The sequence below is a fragment of the Crocuta crocuta genome, unplaced genomic scaffold (genome assembly GCF_008692635.1).
Source record: "Crocuta crocuta isolate KB4526 unplaced genomic scaffold, BGI_CrCroc_1.0 scaffold192, whole genome shotgun sequence".
In the NCBI taxonomy this organism is placed as follows: Eukaryota; Metazoa; Chordata; class Mammalia; order Carnivora; family Hyaenidae; genus Crocuta; species Crocuta crocuta.
Genome location: NW_027528803.1, coordinates 1,907,554 through 1,927,662, shown reverse-complemented (window position 1 = coordinate 1,927,662; position 20,109 = coordinate 1,907,554). Strand labels below are relative to the sequence as shown.

Here is a 20,109-nt window from a genome sequence, read left to right as displayed (position 1 = left end):
TATATCACCCTAGGCATGGCCCAGATGGCTAAAGAACATGTAAGCTGAGGCTCAAGGGAAAGGAGTGCTTGCTTATTATTCAAAGGAAGCTGTAAGATAAGTAGTTAATCAGCAGTACTCTAAAGATATATAGATATATATACTATAAAATGATATATAATACATAATATTATATATACACACACATATATAATGAAATCTCTAACATGAAGAATAAAGATTTTCTTTCTTTTTTTCTTTTTTCTTTTCTTTTAGATTTCAAGTCTCTCGATACAGAAAAGACCTAGGGCAACCAGAAGAAGTGGTCCCAAAACACCTGTTAACATGACCTCCTGGGCTTCCAGTCAATGGTGTCCACCTTTTCGGAGGACCCCTGCCCCAGATTTTGGCCCTAAAATCCTCACTTACAAGCCATCAGGGAGTTTGGGACTTTTGAGGACTAGCTTCCTATTGTCCTACGTAGTACCACACCAATAAATCACCTATCTTTCTGTACTGCAAAAGGTTTGTGTTAGTAGTCTCTACTGGCTTGCTACGCATCTGATAGACAAACTCTTTTCAGTCCAGTTATAATTTTCTGAAAACTCAACTTTCTCCTCAAGTAGCAAATAGGAAATAAGAACATTGTATACATTGTATAGGTAAGGGACAGACTATAAACTTTAAACTGACATCTGACCTCAAAAACTGGCAAACAGGCAGGTAAAATGAAAAGTTTTTTATTAAGAACCACTAAAAATGCAAAAAACAAAGAAACAAACAAACCTTTTTTCACCTTTATCTCAATTTCACTTCCCCTTATTTTATTTTTCTTTCTTATATCTCTCTTTTCTGGCATTGTAAAGACATATTTCCTAACTTGTCTGATTAAACAAAATTCTTCTTAAATAATTTCTATCCTCTAACTTCAAAATTACATGGTTTCTTTCATTAACCTATAAAATTACTGATTTGAAATAGTTATTTATCTGATCACTTAATAAAAGGAATTCACAGTATATCCATGGCTGCACTTCTTAAAATTTTCACTCCTTTTTTTTTTAAAAAAATATTATTGAACACTTAGCTTATTAAAAGATCTATAATACTATTTAGTGAAAAGTGTATGTGAGAGACTGAATATACAAACGGGCAATGACTAGACCAAATAAAGAAACAGAACTCTGATGTCAGGCATGCAGCAACCAGTCTAGGAAGCCAAACCACAAGCTCTGTAGCAACTGACCCGAGTGGTCAATTAGTCAGATTTTATCAATAAATGCCAGCTTCTCTAATTTTTTGTCCACTCCACCTAGAAGACACCAAACATGCTCCCTTAAGCCATCCCTCAGGATTTTTCCACTTCTAGTTAGCCCACATCCAGCTACTCCATGCCAATAACTTCCAATCAGGGAAAAACTAAAGCCTTCTCTTCTCTTCATTTTATGCTTTACACTCTACTGCCTGCCTTTGGGTTTCTGCCAGATGCAAGAGATGTGGCTGATTCCCTTGCTAGAGCAACCTCTTAATAAACAGCCTTTGCTTGTTCTCATTTGGGTGTTTTTTGTTTATTTCCACAGATGAGATAACTTTACTGGTTCAATAAAGGAAAATTACATAGATTCATCTTTGCAATCAACTGGCATCTTAGTTCTGTTCTGGCACAATAATAGTGTTGATACACAAAATACTGAATCATGTGTTGGTTTCTCCTACAGGATGATGCTGGCACTGAGCAAACATCAATTACCTCCATTTCTAGAAGCCTAGAGTGACTGTAAGCTCCTTCCACTGAGTTTTTCCCACCCAGTCCTTTCATTGTTGAAACAGGTTTATCTGTAAAGGCTCTCTGAGAGGAGTGTATGACTCTCACGACTAACCTGCCTCTGCTTAGCTATTTTAGGTTTTAATTTGAGAAAGGTAGAGAGGAAAAACCAAGAATGGTTAAAGTTGCAAAATAAGTGGTGCTAATTTTGCCAGGTTAAAATAAAGCTATTTTAAACATAGCTCTGATAGTAACATTTGTTTTAAACAGCCATTTGACTTAATGTAAGAATAATATCAATTAAAAATGAGTGGGTCAAAAAAGAAGACATTAATCAAAGAAATAGCCACTGTGTAAGTTCTGATTTATTTAGCTCCCTCCATTATGGCTGTTGACTATTTTTTCAGAGTTGAATCATGTATATCAGCATTAAATTTATAAGGTAGAGGAGTTAGAAGGACTAATGTTTCAATTTAATTATTTCACATCCAAATAATTAAAGTAATTGTGGAAGTATGCTGAAATTATCAGAACACAAGAACTGTATTTATTTTGTGATAAACATGAGAACTGAATTAATTATGAGATTGATTTAACAGGAAACTAAATGTTCATTTTCACATCAAACTATTCAGATTCCATGTAAGCATATTTTGTTTTCTATTCCTATCTGTCAGTAACATTAAAGTCATTTACTATACAGGTTGTCATAAGTTTTAAAACTTGAATATGGGGGCACCTGGGTAGCTCATTAGGTTAAGCCTCTGACTCTTGATTTCAGCTCAGGTCATGGTCTCATAGTTAATGAGATCAAGGCCGCAGCAGGCTCTGAGCTGACAGCATGGAGGCTGCTTGGGGATTCTCTTCCTCTCTTTCTGCCCCTTCCCCACTTGCACATTCTCTCTCCCTCTTTCTCTTTCTGAAAATAATTAAACATTAAATTTTTTAAAAAATATTGAATATAATGATAATAAATGCTATTTTGTACATATATAACAATGGTCAATTATGGTTACAATTATTTTTAATACATACGATTGTATATCAATGTGTGTATCCATAAGTACTTATATAAAATATTTGTAATTATGACCATATGTGATTTCCCAACAGAAATTTGCTTGACCAAACAATAAAACATATCTTAAAATTATATTTAAACTAACATGATCCTGGGCCAAATTAGATAAGAATAGTTTTGATAACCCAAAGGCAGTATAGATAAGAGAATATCTATATAGACACGTAGTACACACTACAGGTGTACACCTAAAACAGTTTTGGAAGAGGGTGATAAACAGTGCTTATACTTTAATAAATTTGTAAAAGAATATCAATTTAGATTCCCCAAAAGGTAAAAGTAATAACTGTATCACATGCAAAACAAATGTTATTAAAAAGTAAACAAATCAACACTTCCAAAGATGTATCTTTACTATACAAAGAAATAAGATTCCACTAACCCAAGTGGGTAAAGAGTATATATGTCTAATTTATGAGTCATGTAATAAAATAACTAATGAGTACAGTTATTGCATATATAAATAAGCCCATTAAATTTCAAAAATAAAAAAAAGAAATACAGAGCTATTTTTCTTCTATTATATTAACAGACTGGCTAGTTTGTGATCCAATAGGTAATATGCACTGTTGGGGGGAACGGTGATTGGTACAATGATTTACAAGGGCCATTTTGTCATTTGTATCAACAATCTTAAAAATATTCATATTTATTGACCCTTACTTTGATTTATACAAATATGTTCTAAGGACATTAAAGATAGAAGGAGCAACTCCTCTCCCTCATAACAATGGCAACAGAAGAAAAGAAACAAATAAAACCAAAGGGAAAGCCTAAGGGAAAAGTTAGACATTAGAAGATCAAAGACTTACCACATTTTACTTTAAAACATTTTTAATTACACAGGAAAACTTGATATAATGGTGTTAAGTCAAAGAAAAACAAAATAAAATTATAAATTATGAACTCAATTATATATATATATATATAGATCTTTATATATATATAAAGATCTTAAGTATGTATGGCCAAACATGAATATTGACACTGCCTCTGGTGGATAAATATGATTAATTTTCCTTCTGCATTTTGTCTTGCATATTCTATATAATTTTTAATCAGATAATTAAGAAAAGCTAGCATAAATAAAATAGCAGCTAGTAAGAAATTAGGACAATCACCGTAACCATGCCAACTAAATAACATGTAGTGTAAAAAGTAGACTGAAATGTATAGATAAGGCTGGCAGCAAGAGATCTTGCTAAGGTCAAGAAACTCAGACACTCATGTAAGGAAATGGCCATTAATCCAAAGTCAAAGATATGCTGGAACACTGCTAAAGCAGTCCAGCAATTTATGCATTCGAGGTCTAAGGAATCATCATACGGGGGCGGGCAGATGGAAGCAGGATTGACAGTGATTTTCACTGCAGGACCTATGATGTACTGAGATGATCCCCTGATAGACTTCCAAACCAGGTTATTTAGGAGTCCCCTTAGAGTGGAGGGATTTCAAAGGGTTGGAGACGTAGCAGCAGGATCCAGTCACCTTGGCTTTGGGAAGTGATGGAAACAAAGGTCCAAAGTACACAGGTTCCAACCAGAGACATGAGATGTACAGAAGGACCCTCCATTTGAATTTCTGCAATGACCATTTAGAAGCCTCAGGGCTTGGACAGAAAAACAATAAATGGCAAAACAGACATTTGTTTGGAATTCAAAATACCAGAGGGGAGGAGGATTGGGGCTGATGGAAATAGATGAAGGAGATTAAAAGGTACAAACATCCAGTTAAAATAAATGTCATGGGGACAAAAAGAACAGCATAAAAAATGTAGTCAATAATATTGTAATAACTTTGTATGGTGACAGGACAGATGATAACTAGATTTACCAGGATGGACATTTTGTACCTTACAAAAATATTAAAATGCTATGTCCTGTACCTAAAACTAGTATAATATTGTATGTCCATTATACTTCAATTAAAAAATAAATAATAGAGGCACATAGGTGGCTCAGTCGGTTTATGTGTCCAACCTTGGCTCAGGTCATGATCTCACAGCTTGGGAGTTCAAGCCCTGAATCAGCCCAGAGCCTGGAGCCTGCTTCAGATTCTGTATCTCCCTCTCTATCTGCTCCTCCCCTGGTCAAACTTTCTCTCTCTCTCTCTCTCAAAAATAAATAAACATTTAAATAAATAAATGAACAATAAAAATGATCACTACATTGGTTAACATCCAGCAATCATAAGGTTTAAATTGATTTTCAAATGAAAAACTACAAGCATTTGGAGTAAAACTTATCTGTAATGACTGTATTATAAAACTACAAAAACAACAACAACAACAACAACAAATAGCTATTGGAGCTGGAGAGTATATACTAGCACTGGTTTGAAATGATTAATTCTATTTTTTAGGATTCCAAGAAAGGCTGGGTTTATCTTGGCCATGACATTCCAAATGACTAGAGAAGAGGTAAATCTAGCAGACCACAATATGTACATATGAAAGAGCTGGAATAGGACTAAATCAGGAAGTCAGATATTGACATCAAAATAAAGCAAGAGGTTCTCATGTACTAGAAAACAGGTACATTATATAAATGTAAAATTGTGATTTATCATATATTTGTCACATCAAAACATATCTAATTAATGCTCAACATTACTTATCATGCACATATTAAATTCATGCTGATTTGATGATAACTTGTTAGAATCTACATCATCTTTTTCATGATGGGATAGAAATCAGTCTTTTGGGTGGCTGCATTTTATATTAAAAGTTTTCTGAGGAAGATTGGACCTATAGATTGGCATTTTCCTGGTAATTATTCCTGTAGAAAATTAAGAAAACTAGAATAATTCTACAGGCTTAATATCTATACCGTTTAAATATTTATGCTGAACTTGGCATCCTTAAAAAAGTAGCATGGGTTAGTGTTATATATGATGTCACAAACAACTTTAGCAGCTAGGATTTATAGTAAAATTCTAGCGTATCTAGGAAAAATAATATTAAGAGAAAATGTTGCACTCAATTTTGTATTTCTACATATTGTAAAGATGTTTGTTCAAATATTTGCTCTGCGATTGGATGTTCTGATTACCTTTACATTCTTTTGTGTACCATTTCTCCATATTTGTGATATCTCTTTGTATGAAATAGTGAAAGTATTAATCAAAGTATTAAATGATTAAAGTAATGAACAAGCAAAGTTACATGACTTCAACTGAAACTCAGAATGATTCTTTTTTTAATGTTGGCACAATTTATACATCACCCATGGATATAATCAGTTTAAACCAATGCCTATTCAATTTGTCTCAGGAAAATCAATGAAATAGGCATAGAAGTGTCAAAGTGCCACTAGGGTCACTCAATGTCAGATGTATGGAGAGCTCTTGGAGGTGGAGAAGAGGTGTTTGTGAGGTATAAGAGAATGTCTGAATCTTATTAAATGTTCAAACTGGAGAGGAACTGAAGAGGAATGATAATGTTGATCTAAGAACATCCTAAGGAAACCTCAAAAAACAGAGGGTCTTTCCTTTACTAATCACCACAAAGAGGTCCCACTTTCCCAACTTGATATCTTGTCTTTCAAGATGGAAGAGGCAGTGTGAAGAGGAGGCAGAAATCAAACAAACAACCTACAGTACACTTCAACTATCTTTCTTGCCTTTCAATCTACCTTTATTTAAGAGAACTCAAAACTGACCATGATAGAGATATAGAATTCAGTGCCAGACTGTAAGAATGGGAAGAAAAAAGAACAGGTCATTTAAAAACATAAACAAACAGTGATTTAGAGAATGGAATCCCCAAATAATCATTAAAATTCCTGATGTTATGAAGTATTGATGGCTGCAAGAGAATGGAGAAATGCCTGTAGACTATTCAGAGCAAATGTATGCCAAAGATCCAATGAAGGGAGTATGTGATTTTTCTGTGAGATTAAAAAGTCAGGGCAGTAAGAAATAATGAAAAGCAAGGAGTGAGCGATAGTAAAAAGAAGTTTGGTAAGCAAGATAATTAGGATATAATATGTTTTGTAGCACTAAAACTATCACAGACATCAGATATATCTGAAGTCAATTCTTCTACATGGCACAATAAAGAATTCAGCTGTTTGAAATTGAGTTGCTAATCCATTAGAAACATTTATTTCTTTGCAGGTTTATGAAAGTTTTAAAAAAGAGCATAGATCTTAAACAAATGCAGTTTTTAGCTGGTGTTTAAAATCATTTGGAACATTGTCCTGTCACTTGCTTCATTTTTACAGCAATGGATATATTCCTAAACATGGCTCAGGAAATTAACTGGGTTTTGTTGAATAGATAGCCTACCCTTTGGCACAGCGCAGTGCTATTGATTTTTCTCTGTAGAGCTGGGTATCAGGTTCCTGTGAGAGCCTGTGTGGGCTCTGAGAGATGTGGTAAGATTCCCAGAAACTTAGCAGAATCCTCTGTCAGAGCACAGTGTCTGCTGGCATGCTAGTGTGTTTGCTTACACATTTTATAGAAATAGAGCTTTTGGGCAAAAAAAGCCTCAGACAAAAAATGTATTTTGTTCTTATATTAGGCTTTTGACCTGCCCTATGCTTCCTATTTGATTGAAGTTTGAGTCTTCAAGTGATTCTTCGCTATAGTAATATTTATTTTTGCAAATCAATGATACGAACTTATCTTCGTATCATATAATATTTCCTTCAAAATGTTTGCCTCAATATAACTTCCTGAGAGTTCCCATGATGTTTACGTGTTTGATCTGTGAGAAGTCGCAGGTGGGATATTCAATAATGTTGAGCAATTGAACCAGTAACTCTCTTGGGTTCAGTTTCCTAGGACGATTTACTTCCCACAGTGGGCAATTAGTTGTTGCTATGCTCCTAGTCTTTCTAACACTACTCTGCCCTGATCCCCATTTGTCAGTTATTAATAAATTATGATCTTCTCTCTAATTATCTTTGATTCAGAGCCTTTGAAGAAAAAAGCGTGTAATCATGAGAAAATGGAAGGAATAACAACTCTCAGATATTAAATCAATACACATGCCTAGATTTATTACAGTTTCATAAAGTCACATCTACTGCTAATTCAAAACCACTGAGATTTGCTTTTAATGAGAGCTTTCCTAAAAATCAGTGTTTGCATGTGTGGTTATAAATATTTGGCTATTTATCATTATTTTAAAATAGGATAGAATGAGACAAAATATTTCCAAACAATACTTTTTCTTATCAAAACTTATCAAGTTCTGAAACTACATAATCCTGGTTATGTTAGAAATGCTACATATACCAACATATTCATGATATCCATAATCGGAAGAGAATCAGGAGAGAAACCAAACTTGACTTAACATTATTATTAATAAAAACTACTGTTGCTTGATGTTACCAGGTGTGTCATGATATAGGCATCTGCATGCCCAGATGTCAAATGAATAATATAAGCTAGTGAAGACTTATTAACTCCTATGTAATACTTCTTTGAAATCACTGCATTTATTTTGTGATGGCACAAAAATTTCAGTAATCAGGAAGAAAGCACATTTTGCATTAGGTATTTTATTAGACGTTTGTCAGTGTGGTTAACAGGTTTTATTTTCCAAACTATCAACATTAATAAGGAAAAATGAGACAAAGCACTTCAAATGGAGATTGATGTATGGTTTATCTTTAATTCAATAATTTATGAGGTAGGTTATGTGGGAGAGACACAGAAGTCTTTATCTTTTATCTTTTACTTACTGAAGAAGAAAGAAGATGTTTACTCAATATACTATAATTTGCAGTTGAAAGTGCTAAATTTAATGAGAAATACTGATACACTGTTCTGATACCCTAGTGGAAGGGAAAAAAGCTTTGGCTAAGGGAATTAAAGAAAGATTTTGTGTTAGAAAATGATACTTAATGTAGATCTTGACATGTGGGTAAGGTTTAAATTCTGAGAGATGAAATGAAGCATAAGGAAAAAGCTCTGAGTGAGATCCTCTTTCCATATTCTCAGTTCTTATGCTCTGTATGAGACTGGCCTTGTCTTCAGATTTGGATGTGAGCTCCTATCTTGCTGGGCCATGCAGTGTGCCTCTCCATCCTCTTCTTAGTTAAGGTCCCAAATGTTTATTGATGGACTTTGTCTGTGGAGATGGAGTTCAGGTTCCTGTCAGATCCTGTACCATATGAGCTCTGAGAGTGAGAGGCAAGAACTCTAAAGTCAGAGCTGGGCTCAACACAGTGACATTTCCTTCTTCAGTGATCCAATAACTGCTTGGCCTCCTGCCATTCATGGGCCACTCCTCAGTCTCCTATCACCAGATCTTTCTCTTTCACTCTACTTCTCAGTGTTACCATCCAAATAACCTCATTTTGATGAGTGGCTTTAAATACCACATTTGTGCCACAGCACTCTTCAATCATGTGCCTCCATATTGCATAGCAGACACTATCTTAGTTCCTAGATCAATAAGTGTCTGTACTTTGGATTTTGGGTTTTTTTTTGTTTTTGTTTTTGTTTTTTTTGTTTTTATATCTCTGGAGCTTTTCATCTATATGATCTATAATTCTCTTTTAGAATAAGTCACTTTGAATTTGGCTTCTGTCATATGCAACCAACGGAGCCCAGGTCAAAAAAACATAGTGGTAATACTGGAAGGTATTTTTGGGATGCCCGAACTCCAACTTCATTCCTCCAGTAATGAGATCACTGGGTATTCACCGAGAATCTACATTATAATCTGTATGTTCAAGATGAGCACATATCTATCAGAGGAGACATACATAAAATGATGAACTAAAAGTACCTCAGTGGTGAAAAAAAACAGTTTTGAGGAAAAACGGGGGCAAGATTAATCAGTTATCACAAAATGAGGAATGGTCATAATGTTGGTGGTTTTTAATGTGTTGATTCTAGAATAAATAATGTATCTGTTCAATTTTCCAGTGAAGGACTGAGGGACAATTCACCAAAACCCAATATTTTATTTATATACTTTAGTGTTAAGATATCACTGGCAGTCATTTCTACAAGGTGTTTTGTTTATATTACTGACCAGTTTAGGAGCGCTTGGGTGGCTCAGTCAGTTAAGCATCCAACTTTTGATTTCAGCTCAGGTCATGATCTCACAGTTTCTGAGTTCAAGTCCCAGGTTGAACTCTGTGTTCAACCCAGGTTGAGCTCTGTGGTGACAGGGTGGAGCCTATTTGGGATTCTCTGTCTCTTTCTCTCTCTGCCCCTCCCCTCTTCTCTCTCTGTCTCTCTCTCTCTCTCTGTCTCAAGATAAAAAAGTAAGTAAATAAATAAATAAAATTATACATTACTGACCAGTTTGGAAAGGTTTTAAATGTTAATTAATACCATTATACTTTTTGGGAGTAGAGAATCAGTGACTTTGTATACAAGAATTCAGAGTTTCACTAAGATCATAAAGTTTAATGCTTACAAGTCATGGGGAAATTGTATAATGAAGAACCAGGCCCTAAAGTCTGAGCCACATTCAAGCCTCAGGCCCCCACTAAAGAACTGTTTATAGTAATTTCTGTTCTAGACATTTTCTCAGAGGGAAAAATATAACCCACAGATAAGAATCTCTGCCGTCTGGGATCTACAGACAAAAAAAATTAACAGAAGAATAATATGTTTAGTAATATAATGGCAATTAAGTGTTGTGAAGGTAAGAGATATCTGATATGCAGCAGAAGGAATCATGGGCCATGATTTTAGTTAGCTCAATTGAGAGGATGGGATTTTGTAAAGACTTGGAAGCTGACATGCTTCTCTGGGGCAAGAGAGCTCTAGGCAGTAGGAAGAGCCAGTGAAGAGTCTCAAGACTGAACCATTTTTACAGATCAAGAAGATAATTTTATCAAGCATAAATTGAAGATAGAACTAATACTGAGTCACAGTGTTGTGAAATATTACATGTACAACCCTTGGAACAATGCCTAGTAGGTAGTATGTAATTCATGCTAGATCATATTATTTTTATTATTACCAACATTATTACTGTGTTATCCCATTAGGCAAAGAGGCTTCTCTGAAGGTTTTAGAATACTTCATACCCTTTAAAAATTATTCGTGTAGGAAGCTATTATGCTTTGATATCAAAAGTAGGTAAAGCTCTGGCAGTTGTCAGAATTAAATTTCATTCAAAATACCTGCATAATATTTTTATTTGGCTCCAAATAAGCTTGAAGGAAAGTTCCTAAGTCTGGTGGATTTTACCAACAAACCACTGTTTTTCCTAACATAAGAAATGTGGGAGACATGCAATAAGAAGTCATTTTTTTCTTGAGTTAATGAATCAAACCACCATTGGGGTCCAAAGGTTGGAGGTGGGGAGTTACGATTTAGGACGGATTCCAATTTAAACCTCTTCTTTATATAGTTGTTGCAATTCTGTTTATAAAATTCTGTCCATTGAAATGACCACTATATTAAAGTGGAAACACTTTGAGAAAAGAACATAACCTTCTTATTTCACATTCCTGGGACTTATCTTGGTGTTTGATGTGCAAATGATGTTTAATAAATGTTTGTAATATCTGAGAATATGTCATTTACAACATGTTATACATTAAGAGATTTGAAAAAAGTTACAAAAGGCTAAATTTTAATAGCATTTTTAAGTAAAAAATCCAGAAAACAAAAAACACCTAAAGCAGCATTTTACATAAATCTACAATGAATTTACTTTCCCCCCCTTAACATGGTCTCAGTATCTTAATTTTGATAGGTTAGCCTTTTAGTACACTATCCACTGAAGAATTTTTGCTTTGGAAAACTGTGAGACATTTCAAGTCAATAGAGTTTCAATTATTTACTAAACAATGAAGGAAAGAGGAGTTAGCGGTTATATGTGGAACTATAGGGTATGAACATGAACAGAACAAGGGAAGATCTCCTACTCAGAAAATAATCTTTTTTACAGGCAATTACCACATCTCAGGCTAAATTTATCATCTCAGGAGGATCACAGTATTAAAGTCATATATGAGTAGCCTTAAAATCACATCCAAGGCTAAGAAGCTTAGGGAAATTCTTCTACCTCTTCTTCCACCTCATCGGTTTTTTATTTTGTTTTCTATTTTTGAAACTGGTAAACATCTTTAACTTCTTTGTACTTACATGCAAGAACATGTGCAAATGTGTAGGAGTGCATTTATATAATGGGTGTATGTCTTTGACTCCTGAGCATACATGTGGCATTGATTGAAATAAAAAATCAAAGCTCTGCAAATTTCTTAAAAAATAAATTCAGGAGCATATAATAAATACGAGATCAGAAATAAAGTATTAAAAAATACTGTTCAATCCCAGGATGTCTATATTGACCAAGGTTCAAAGAAGAAAGAGTTTCTCTACACTGAAAGATGTTTTCTTTTATATTTTCTGTACCAGTAAATCCTGTTAATTTAAGCTTTATATCAGTTAAGAAGTATCCAGTAATCAAGAATTAAGCCTCAAGCTTGAAATGGAGTTGGAGGAAAAAAGTAACTTAATATAATCAATGATTATCTCTAAAAGAAAGGAAAAAAGAGGAAGGACACTGTAAAAGACTGTCAAATATGTAACTGGAAGTGTGGAGATGACAATCAGTGATGAAAGGTTTGTTCATTAAACAATTTATATCTATAAAGTAGTATATATAAAGGGGAAAACTCAATAAACTTAGTATATAATAAGAAAGTTATCAATGTGCATTGTCATTACTGATAAAAGAGAAAGATTAAAAAACAATTACAGCATGCTGTGCATATCAGGAGGTTTATATCCATTCTAGGGTAATTTTAGTTAAGGTTTGCTGAGGACATGTCAATTGTTTTGTAGTCCAATAAAAAATCCATTTAAAATTAATGGTGAAGAAAGTAAAAAGGGGAATATAAACCCTGCAGAAAAGGTTGTAGAGAGTATTTAGCACCTTTAAACAGGAATATCACACAAATTCTAAGATTAATAGAATCCTAAGGTGTTATGATTCTTTCTGGTTTTTAAATGGAACTTTTACTTTAAGATGGATATTTATCTATATTATTTTAAACTCTAAGTAGAAAGACTACAGGAGGTTTTGGTGTAATCAATTTTAGCCTAAAAAGATTAGAAAGTCTCTATATTTGATTTATGTTTTATCTTTCAATGTATTTTAGAATAAAAAAATAATTTTTCTTTGAAATAGATAGTCCCATAGTATTTAATATGCTATAATCCTAAATTTTTTATTTGGTCTAAATAAAAATACAAATTATCAGTGAATATGTGTCTTCAAGACATATTTTCTCCATGGTCCAACTGATATAAATTTCCAATAAATATTGCATTCAAGTGACATTAATATTTTTGCAATATATAAAAATCAATTTGTCTTTATCACCACGGAGAAGTCAAATTATTTGCAATTAGAAGACATTTTACCTAAGAGCAAATATCTGGATTTAATATAGTCAAGAGGTTAAAAAAAAAGTTCAGTGTGAGTAGGTAATCTAAATGTTATATTTTTGTGTGTGTTTATCAGTCATATTTTGGCAAAGAGAGGAGGGAGAAACATATATAATTCAATGTCTTTAGACCATTCCTAGAACAGACTTTTTTCAATAATTTGTCAGTATTTGCAAATGATTTCCCAAATATTATTAGGTTTTGGCCACATTTCTTCATTTATGTTTTCTTTTATTTGACAAATCTTTACTGAGTTAATTCGACACTGTAGGTACTATGAGATGGATATGGTTTTCTTAGTCCAGACAAAAATTATGAAGTTATTGTCTTGAATGAAATAGACAAAGACCTTCAAGAATCTTTTAATTTAGCTTTTGAATAAGTATACTTATATAAAACAACATAAAATAACTTATACATGAAAAATACAATCAGCCAGATATGCTTTTATCATAAGACAAATGCGCCCTTAAATTCAAGAATATGCATTAAAAAAACGAAGTAATGAAAATTTCATTCAAAAAATTTGCTAGTAAAAAATATATATATTTCAGAATTTTGGGGGTAAAATTTGGTTTCCCTTAAGCTGAAAATTCCTAGTGCCTGTATAGTAAATAAATTCAGAAAAAATTTAATTTGAATAAACAATGTATATATTCATAAGGTATTGCTATTTTAAAAAAGTAATGTACTTCTACAAGACAATACACACAAAAATTTATCTCACCAAGTCTCAGATTTAGTTATGCTGAAAATTAAGCTTTGTATCTTGGGTGTCGATGTGATTCTAGTACAACTGAAAAATTACACTAAAATTTAATTATTCTCACACAGCAAATCCAAGTACATATGGAATTTATGTGGAGCATGTGTGTGCACATGGGCACTAAAGCTTTGCTATCCTTCAGTTACCAAGTAATGAGTAAATTGAATCTTCTTTCAAACACTTTATCTAATGCTATAGATATTAGCATTAGACACTGTGTGTGTGTGTGTGTGTGTGTGTGTGTGTGTGTTGGGGAAAAATTTTTTTTGAGAACAGTGGCTGATTCACATACAAGTAAGCTAGAATCTGTAGTTGAACATCATCAATAAATTCACACTAAAAATACTTAGTTTAAACAAATATAGTCTGGTTAAGTATACAATAAGATACATTCTATATATATTTGATTTGTCCTTTAATAAACCCTCAAACATACAGATTTATTGGATTCTAGATCTTGATCTTTCCTGCTGTTTTATTCACTTCCTCTAAGTGTGGATATAACAAATACATCTTATAATCCCATGTCCCTAAATATAACTAACACTTCCAGACTTATTGGAAATGAAGAAGCCAACTCATATCTCAGTCAAAAGTAAAGAAATGATATTACAAACCAGCTTGGTAATTGTATCATAGTTATCCATCCTTCTGACGTAGAAAAGACTCCTATCACATGGAAGTTTTCTTAATAGTTACTAGACAATTATCTTATTTGATCAAAATCTGAGCAAAGTTTTTATGACAAAATTCTTATCTTCCACAAAGCAGGGACATAATCAAAGCATTCTCCCTGGGTGACTTCAGAGAGAAAAGAACAGTGGGGCACCAGCCAGCCAGCCTCCTGGTCCAATAGGCTAGCTGTCCTCAAAAGAACACAAACTCCTTCCTACCTAGAAATTCTAAAAGTGCATCACTGCTATTCTAACATTAAACATAAATGATGGATTTCTATACACATTCTTAAGAAAAATTTGAACATTCTTAAATAAACAGGAACCAGAAGAAAAGGAATTTTCATATACAAAAGGAAGGATGTTCAAAGGAATATTTTCAACAATGTTTTATGAAAACAAATTACTGTAATTTAAGGATATAGTTATAAATCTTTTTAGAATATAATATGCAGTATATTGAAAAGTGTCCAATTCTGTATATTTATGAGTTGAATATGTGCTGAAGAGTCAAAAGTAAGTAAGTAGAACAGTAACAAAATCAATATGAATATTGATTTCCTAACCTTTTTTTGGACCTTACAAAACAATTTCACATATTTGTGCAAGTCTAAATATATCCATGAAGACTCTCATCAAGTTTTCTGTAAAGTCTAACACCAACACATTTTCAAATGGACAGCTCTAATTACTAAATGTCTAATTACTGAATGTTTCACAGTGGCCTGGTGAAAAATGGAAACATGTTCGTGGTAGGGGTACACATATTTTGATTTATTTATTTATTATTATTTTAAAAATTTTTTCTAAGGTTAATTATGCTCAGATCAGTATCAGGAAATACTTTCTACAAAAGCTCTCTTGGGTCTTTTCTTAAGGGTCTCTACCTCTTCTTTTTGTTCACAGTGAAAAATGTAGATGTGCAACATACATGTTAATATATCTATTGATACAACATTCCGTGCAATTCACTTTAAATCAGTACACACTATGATTGATGTAGTCAGGTTGAAATCATTCAGAAGCTGAAAATAAAAGCAGTCATGAATAAAGGTTGGTTATTTCTCTAAATGTTTGTTTTCCAGAGTGTCTGCTTCGTATCCATCACCCTGTTAGGAAAGAATCCTGGCTAAGTAGAATTATTAGTCTTATTCCTCTGCATCTACCAGGCACAGGCATAGGCCTTCCCAGACTAAAGCCAAAATGACTATAAATATTTTTGAGGCAAAATGAATCAGATTTAAAACCACTGTACCAAAAAATATGTTTATATTAAAGACAGAATAAATAAAACCAAGTTAATTATTACTCTTGTGAAGAAAGCATACCTGAAAAAAAGAGAAATCGTGTGCTTAAAAGTTAGCACTAACATGGACAAGGCAAGGCTTAAAACTATCTCTTACATTGTGGTTATCTACTGACATATTTGCTTGCCTGATTTGTTTTGGGATGTGCTTAACAGTCAAATGGTCAGATCAAGGTAAAGAAGAGATCAGCTGCAAAAGTTCAAAATCACAGCTTCCTCTCTTACCTTCCACTGAGGAGGAAGCCAATAACCACTGCCAACAAAATGACTCCCACTGTCACAGACACAGCAATTATAGGAATCTGGCTTTGATCGCTGGAGGCTGCAACTGCTGATAGAAGACACAGAAATTGGAACCCGTGGTTAAAGAGATCATATGCATTCAAATAAGAGCTGCTTAATAGTTGGTAATCGATGCATGGTTTAAACAATTCACCCACATTTGGCCGAGATTTCCCCCTAATATCTCTGCTCAATGGTGTGTAATTGAAAAGACATCTTTAGGAGAAAATATTTACTTTCCAAATGGAAATTTGAAAGAATCACTAAGTCACTGACTGTTTCCTTGTCATCATAAAAAATGAATGTAATTGTTTGCATAGTATTTATCTAGGGATCTTAGGTTTGCAAGATAATGAAACTTAGTCCTTGGTAGCAAACACCTTAGTCTAAACAAGAGGTGCTAAGTATCCAAGGTTTGACATTTTAGACTTTGAATGTGGCTATTCTCTAGAAAAAAAATCTTGACACCTCAGACAGGATTTTTTCCCATAGACATATGTTAAAGTCCAAAATGTTGCAGTTATGACTTCAGTGAAGCTAACATAATATTCTGAAAATAAGTTTAAACATCATGATTTCAAGCAGAATATAATCAGTGAGTATATTTTATATATAGGACTACTTTTTGAAAACTATCGAGATATACACTTAGAACTTTGAGAAGTCTGCCGTAAGATTAAAGTCATTTACATTATCTTTTTTAAATACATGGATTTAGAAGAAATATTATATATTTTAACTGTACAATTACCATAATAAAGGGGAATATGGACATGATAAGATAGTTGTATCTAATTAAGTATGGGGATATTTCCTTTATGTTGATAACTACACTGTGTTAGAATAAGAACCCTACAGAGCAAAATTAATTTTACTAATGTTCTTAAGAAATCCTCAGTAAGATACCTACCATGCTATTGTTTAACAGCATAATTATTTTGATAAATTCAGAGTGACATTAGTTAACCTTCATAACAAATTTTAAGTATCAAGAGAAATAACAACTGTACTTTTCCTGTTTTGTTTCTTGGAAACCTTTACCAGGTCGTGGCTCCATCAATAGTTTTGGACATCCAAACAGTGCCCTTTCTATTCTTGTCTCCTCTTCCTTCATTCTTTCAAACCAAAATTGACTGAATCTCTGACCACTTCTTGCACTTGATCTATACTTTCAACCCTTATAGACCAGTCATCAGACCCAATATCACCAGTAGCTTGTTCATGTAGAAGAAAGACTCTTATTGACAGTTTAAATCTATGTTCTTGTACTCCCTTTTCTTGGTTGCAGTTCAATGGCTTTTTATTTTGATTCCTCTCCTTTATTCTGATTTTGAAATCTGTGGTAGGGAATTTAAAACTGATAAGGAGTATAAACGGGGTACAGTAAAGCTACTGTCATTAGTAACCACTATCATTAGTAACCTTCCCCAAGATTTGCTTTATTAGTCTGTAAACGCAGATTACTTACAGCATTGCTTTTTCCCAGTTCTTTAATTTTCTTTTTGGCAAGAGGCAATGTTTCCAGAAAAAATTATGGAGACGTGGTCCATATACATTTAACGTTATTTTTATCAGGTTCTAACTACCGTTCCAATATTTATTTTCTCTACTTAATTTCCTAACAATCATCCCCATAATGCATCTTCCTCAGTTTCTCAAAACATTAATCCATTACGCCTTCTCATGTTTTATTAATGTTAAACTGTAAATTAGAGAGTCATCAAGTCTGAACTCTAAGGTTAAATAAAACTGTATGGTTATGGAGCTTCCCTTGCTTTACCTAACTCCAATATCAGAATCCTTCCTGTCTCTTCCAAGGCCTGGTTCCTTCAAAGATCTCCCTTCAGGAGAGATCTTCAGTCAGTTATAGGCTACTTCTCTGCTACTTCCAAGACTGAATGGATAATTCTTCTTAGTAGAAACAAATCCTTATTCCTAAACTTACTGATGTTGGTTTAAATTTGAAAGCAGATCCAACATTAACTAGGTATACAGGCTAAAGCAAAGTATTTAACTTTATCAAGGCTCATTTCATTAATCTCCCAATAAGGATAATTTTCCTGGATCATTATATTTCTGTTTAGAGATAATATTTAGTATAATGCTTCAACTATTGACAGCCTTAAACAATTAGTTAAGTATTATTTCTACATATTGTTATCTCTTGCTTTATCATTCCTATTCTTTCCTATTCAGCATCTTGATTAAGTTATCTAGAACCAACATTGTTATTTCTTTCTTTATTATTTATTATTATCTGAAAATGAACATTATTAAATTTCCTCTGCAACTTCTCTTCTGCCTTTTCATTCCATGCATGGCATTCTTGCTAAACACAAAGAATACTTTTCCATTTACTTTACCACGCTCCATAATAAGGTATTTGTCTTTGTTGAACATAAACTTCAACCTTGAGACTCTGCTTCCTTTTGGTTTCTAGAACATCAGATGAGGTGTTTTTCCCTTTCCCTCACACTGAAGCACTATTTTGTCAGTTCTGCTGGCTCCACATTCTCTCCCTATACCTTCTGCATGAACAATTCCTGATGAATGCTCCTGATCCTTCACACTTCTTTCCTTACTCTTAAATCTTTTTCTGTCTTTCTCCCTTCCTACTTTCTTTTCTCTCTACCTTTTATGGGTACAATTTTGCATATGACATCAGTTAACTCTAAGGTCATGAGTCCCAAATTTAGATTTCCATCTCTTACTTCACTTCAAAGCATGACTCTATTAAAAAACAAAAACAAAACAAGAAACAGACTGCTTTCCTTTTATTTGGATTTATTTTCATATACAAATAACATGTTTATACCACATCTACCTCCCTAAAGGCATTAACAAAAACACATCAATAAATAAACACCATAAATCAAACCATGAATCAGATTGATTTGATCCCTTTTCTTCTGGATTCTTTTAACTACCACTGAATTTTTCTTAACTCTTATTTGTCCATTAGTTACCAAACATTTTTGTGTTTCTTTTGATTTTCCCCACGAATTATATTTTTTCATTCAACACTCACTATTTGATTAAAATCCACTGGACTATGATACACTGGTATTATAAGTGTTCCCTTAGCCTTCTATGTGCTCATAAATATGGCACATATCCAAAAATGTCACTTTGATCATGTTTCTCTGATCAAAAAGTTAATAAATACCTACTACCTATGAAAAAAAAATCCTGAATTCTCCATCTAGTCTTCAAAAGCCCTTCTAAACAAATTCTAACAAATCTTTCTGGTCTCAATATGCCATTTTGGGAACTCTGAGATATCATTTTGGAGAAAGAGGGCATGATTAATCAGAGGTAGGGATAAAAACAGGACATTTTCTGGCTAACCGAAGTATTAATTTTGAGAAAAAAATACTGGTGCTTAGTACTGTCAAATGTTTCATTTTTAATAATTTATAAGATCTTATCTAATTTAACAATATGTAAAACTATGCACTTAGGTATGGAATGTAATCTTGCAATAAAATATTTTTAATGGCATCCCAAAAATTTCAAATTATCAATACATTTTATGCAAATATTTTGTTAGTAATGCCAAATCACAAACATTTACATTTACATTTTTTTAATCTACCATTCACTTAAATAAGATCTTTTTGTATAACAGACAATTAAATCAAGGGCCTATGAGTAAGAATTTCAATAATGTATTTTCATTTTTTAACAAAAACTGCAGCTTTTTCTAAGTTCCTTGATGGGCTTTAATTATTTTATTATTTCAAATGTACTTAAGACACAAATTTCTAGTCATTCACATTTCCTATTTTTTTAATCTGTGAATTAGTTTTGGAAGAATAGTTGAGGAATATTTGGGGACTGCATAAAAGTAAATTTGGAGCAATGTAACACACTACC

The 20,109-nt window shown here is 33.0% G+C and overlaps 1 protein-coding gene across 3 annotated transcripts in view; it reads right to left on the bottom strand.

Annotated features, from left to right (window-relative positions):
- EPHA5 (EPH receptor A5) overlaps positions 1-20,109 on the bottom strand; it is a 340,313-nt gene that overhangs the window by 61,023 nt on the left and 259,181 nt on the right. For all 3 annotated transcript variants that reach the window (XM_077755696.1, XM_077755697.1, XM_077755695.1), the window contains one exon: positions 16,177-16,282. In XM_077755696.1, coding sequence (XP_077611822.1) covers positions 16,177-16,282 — 106 coding nt within the window. The remainder of the gene's footprint in view (positions 1-16,176; positions 16,283-20,109) is intronic.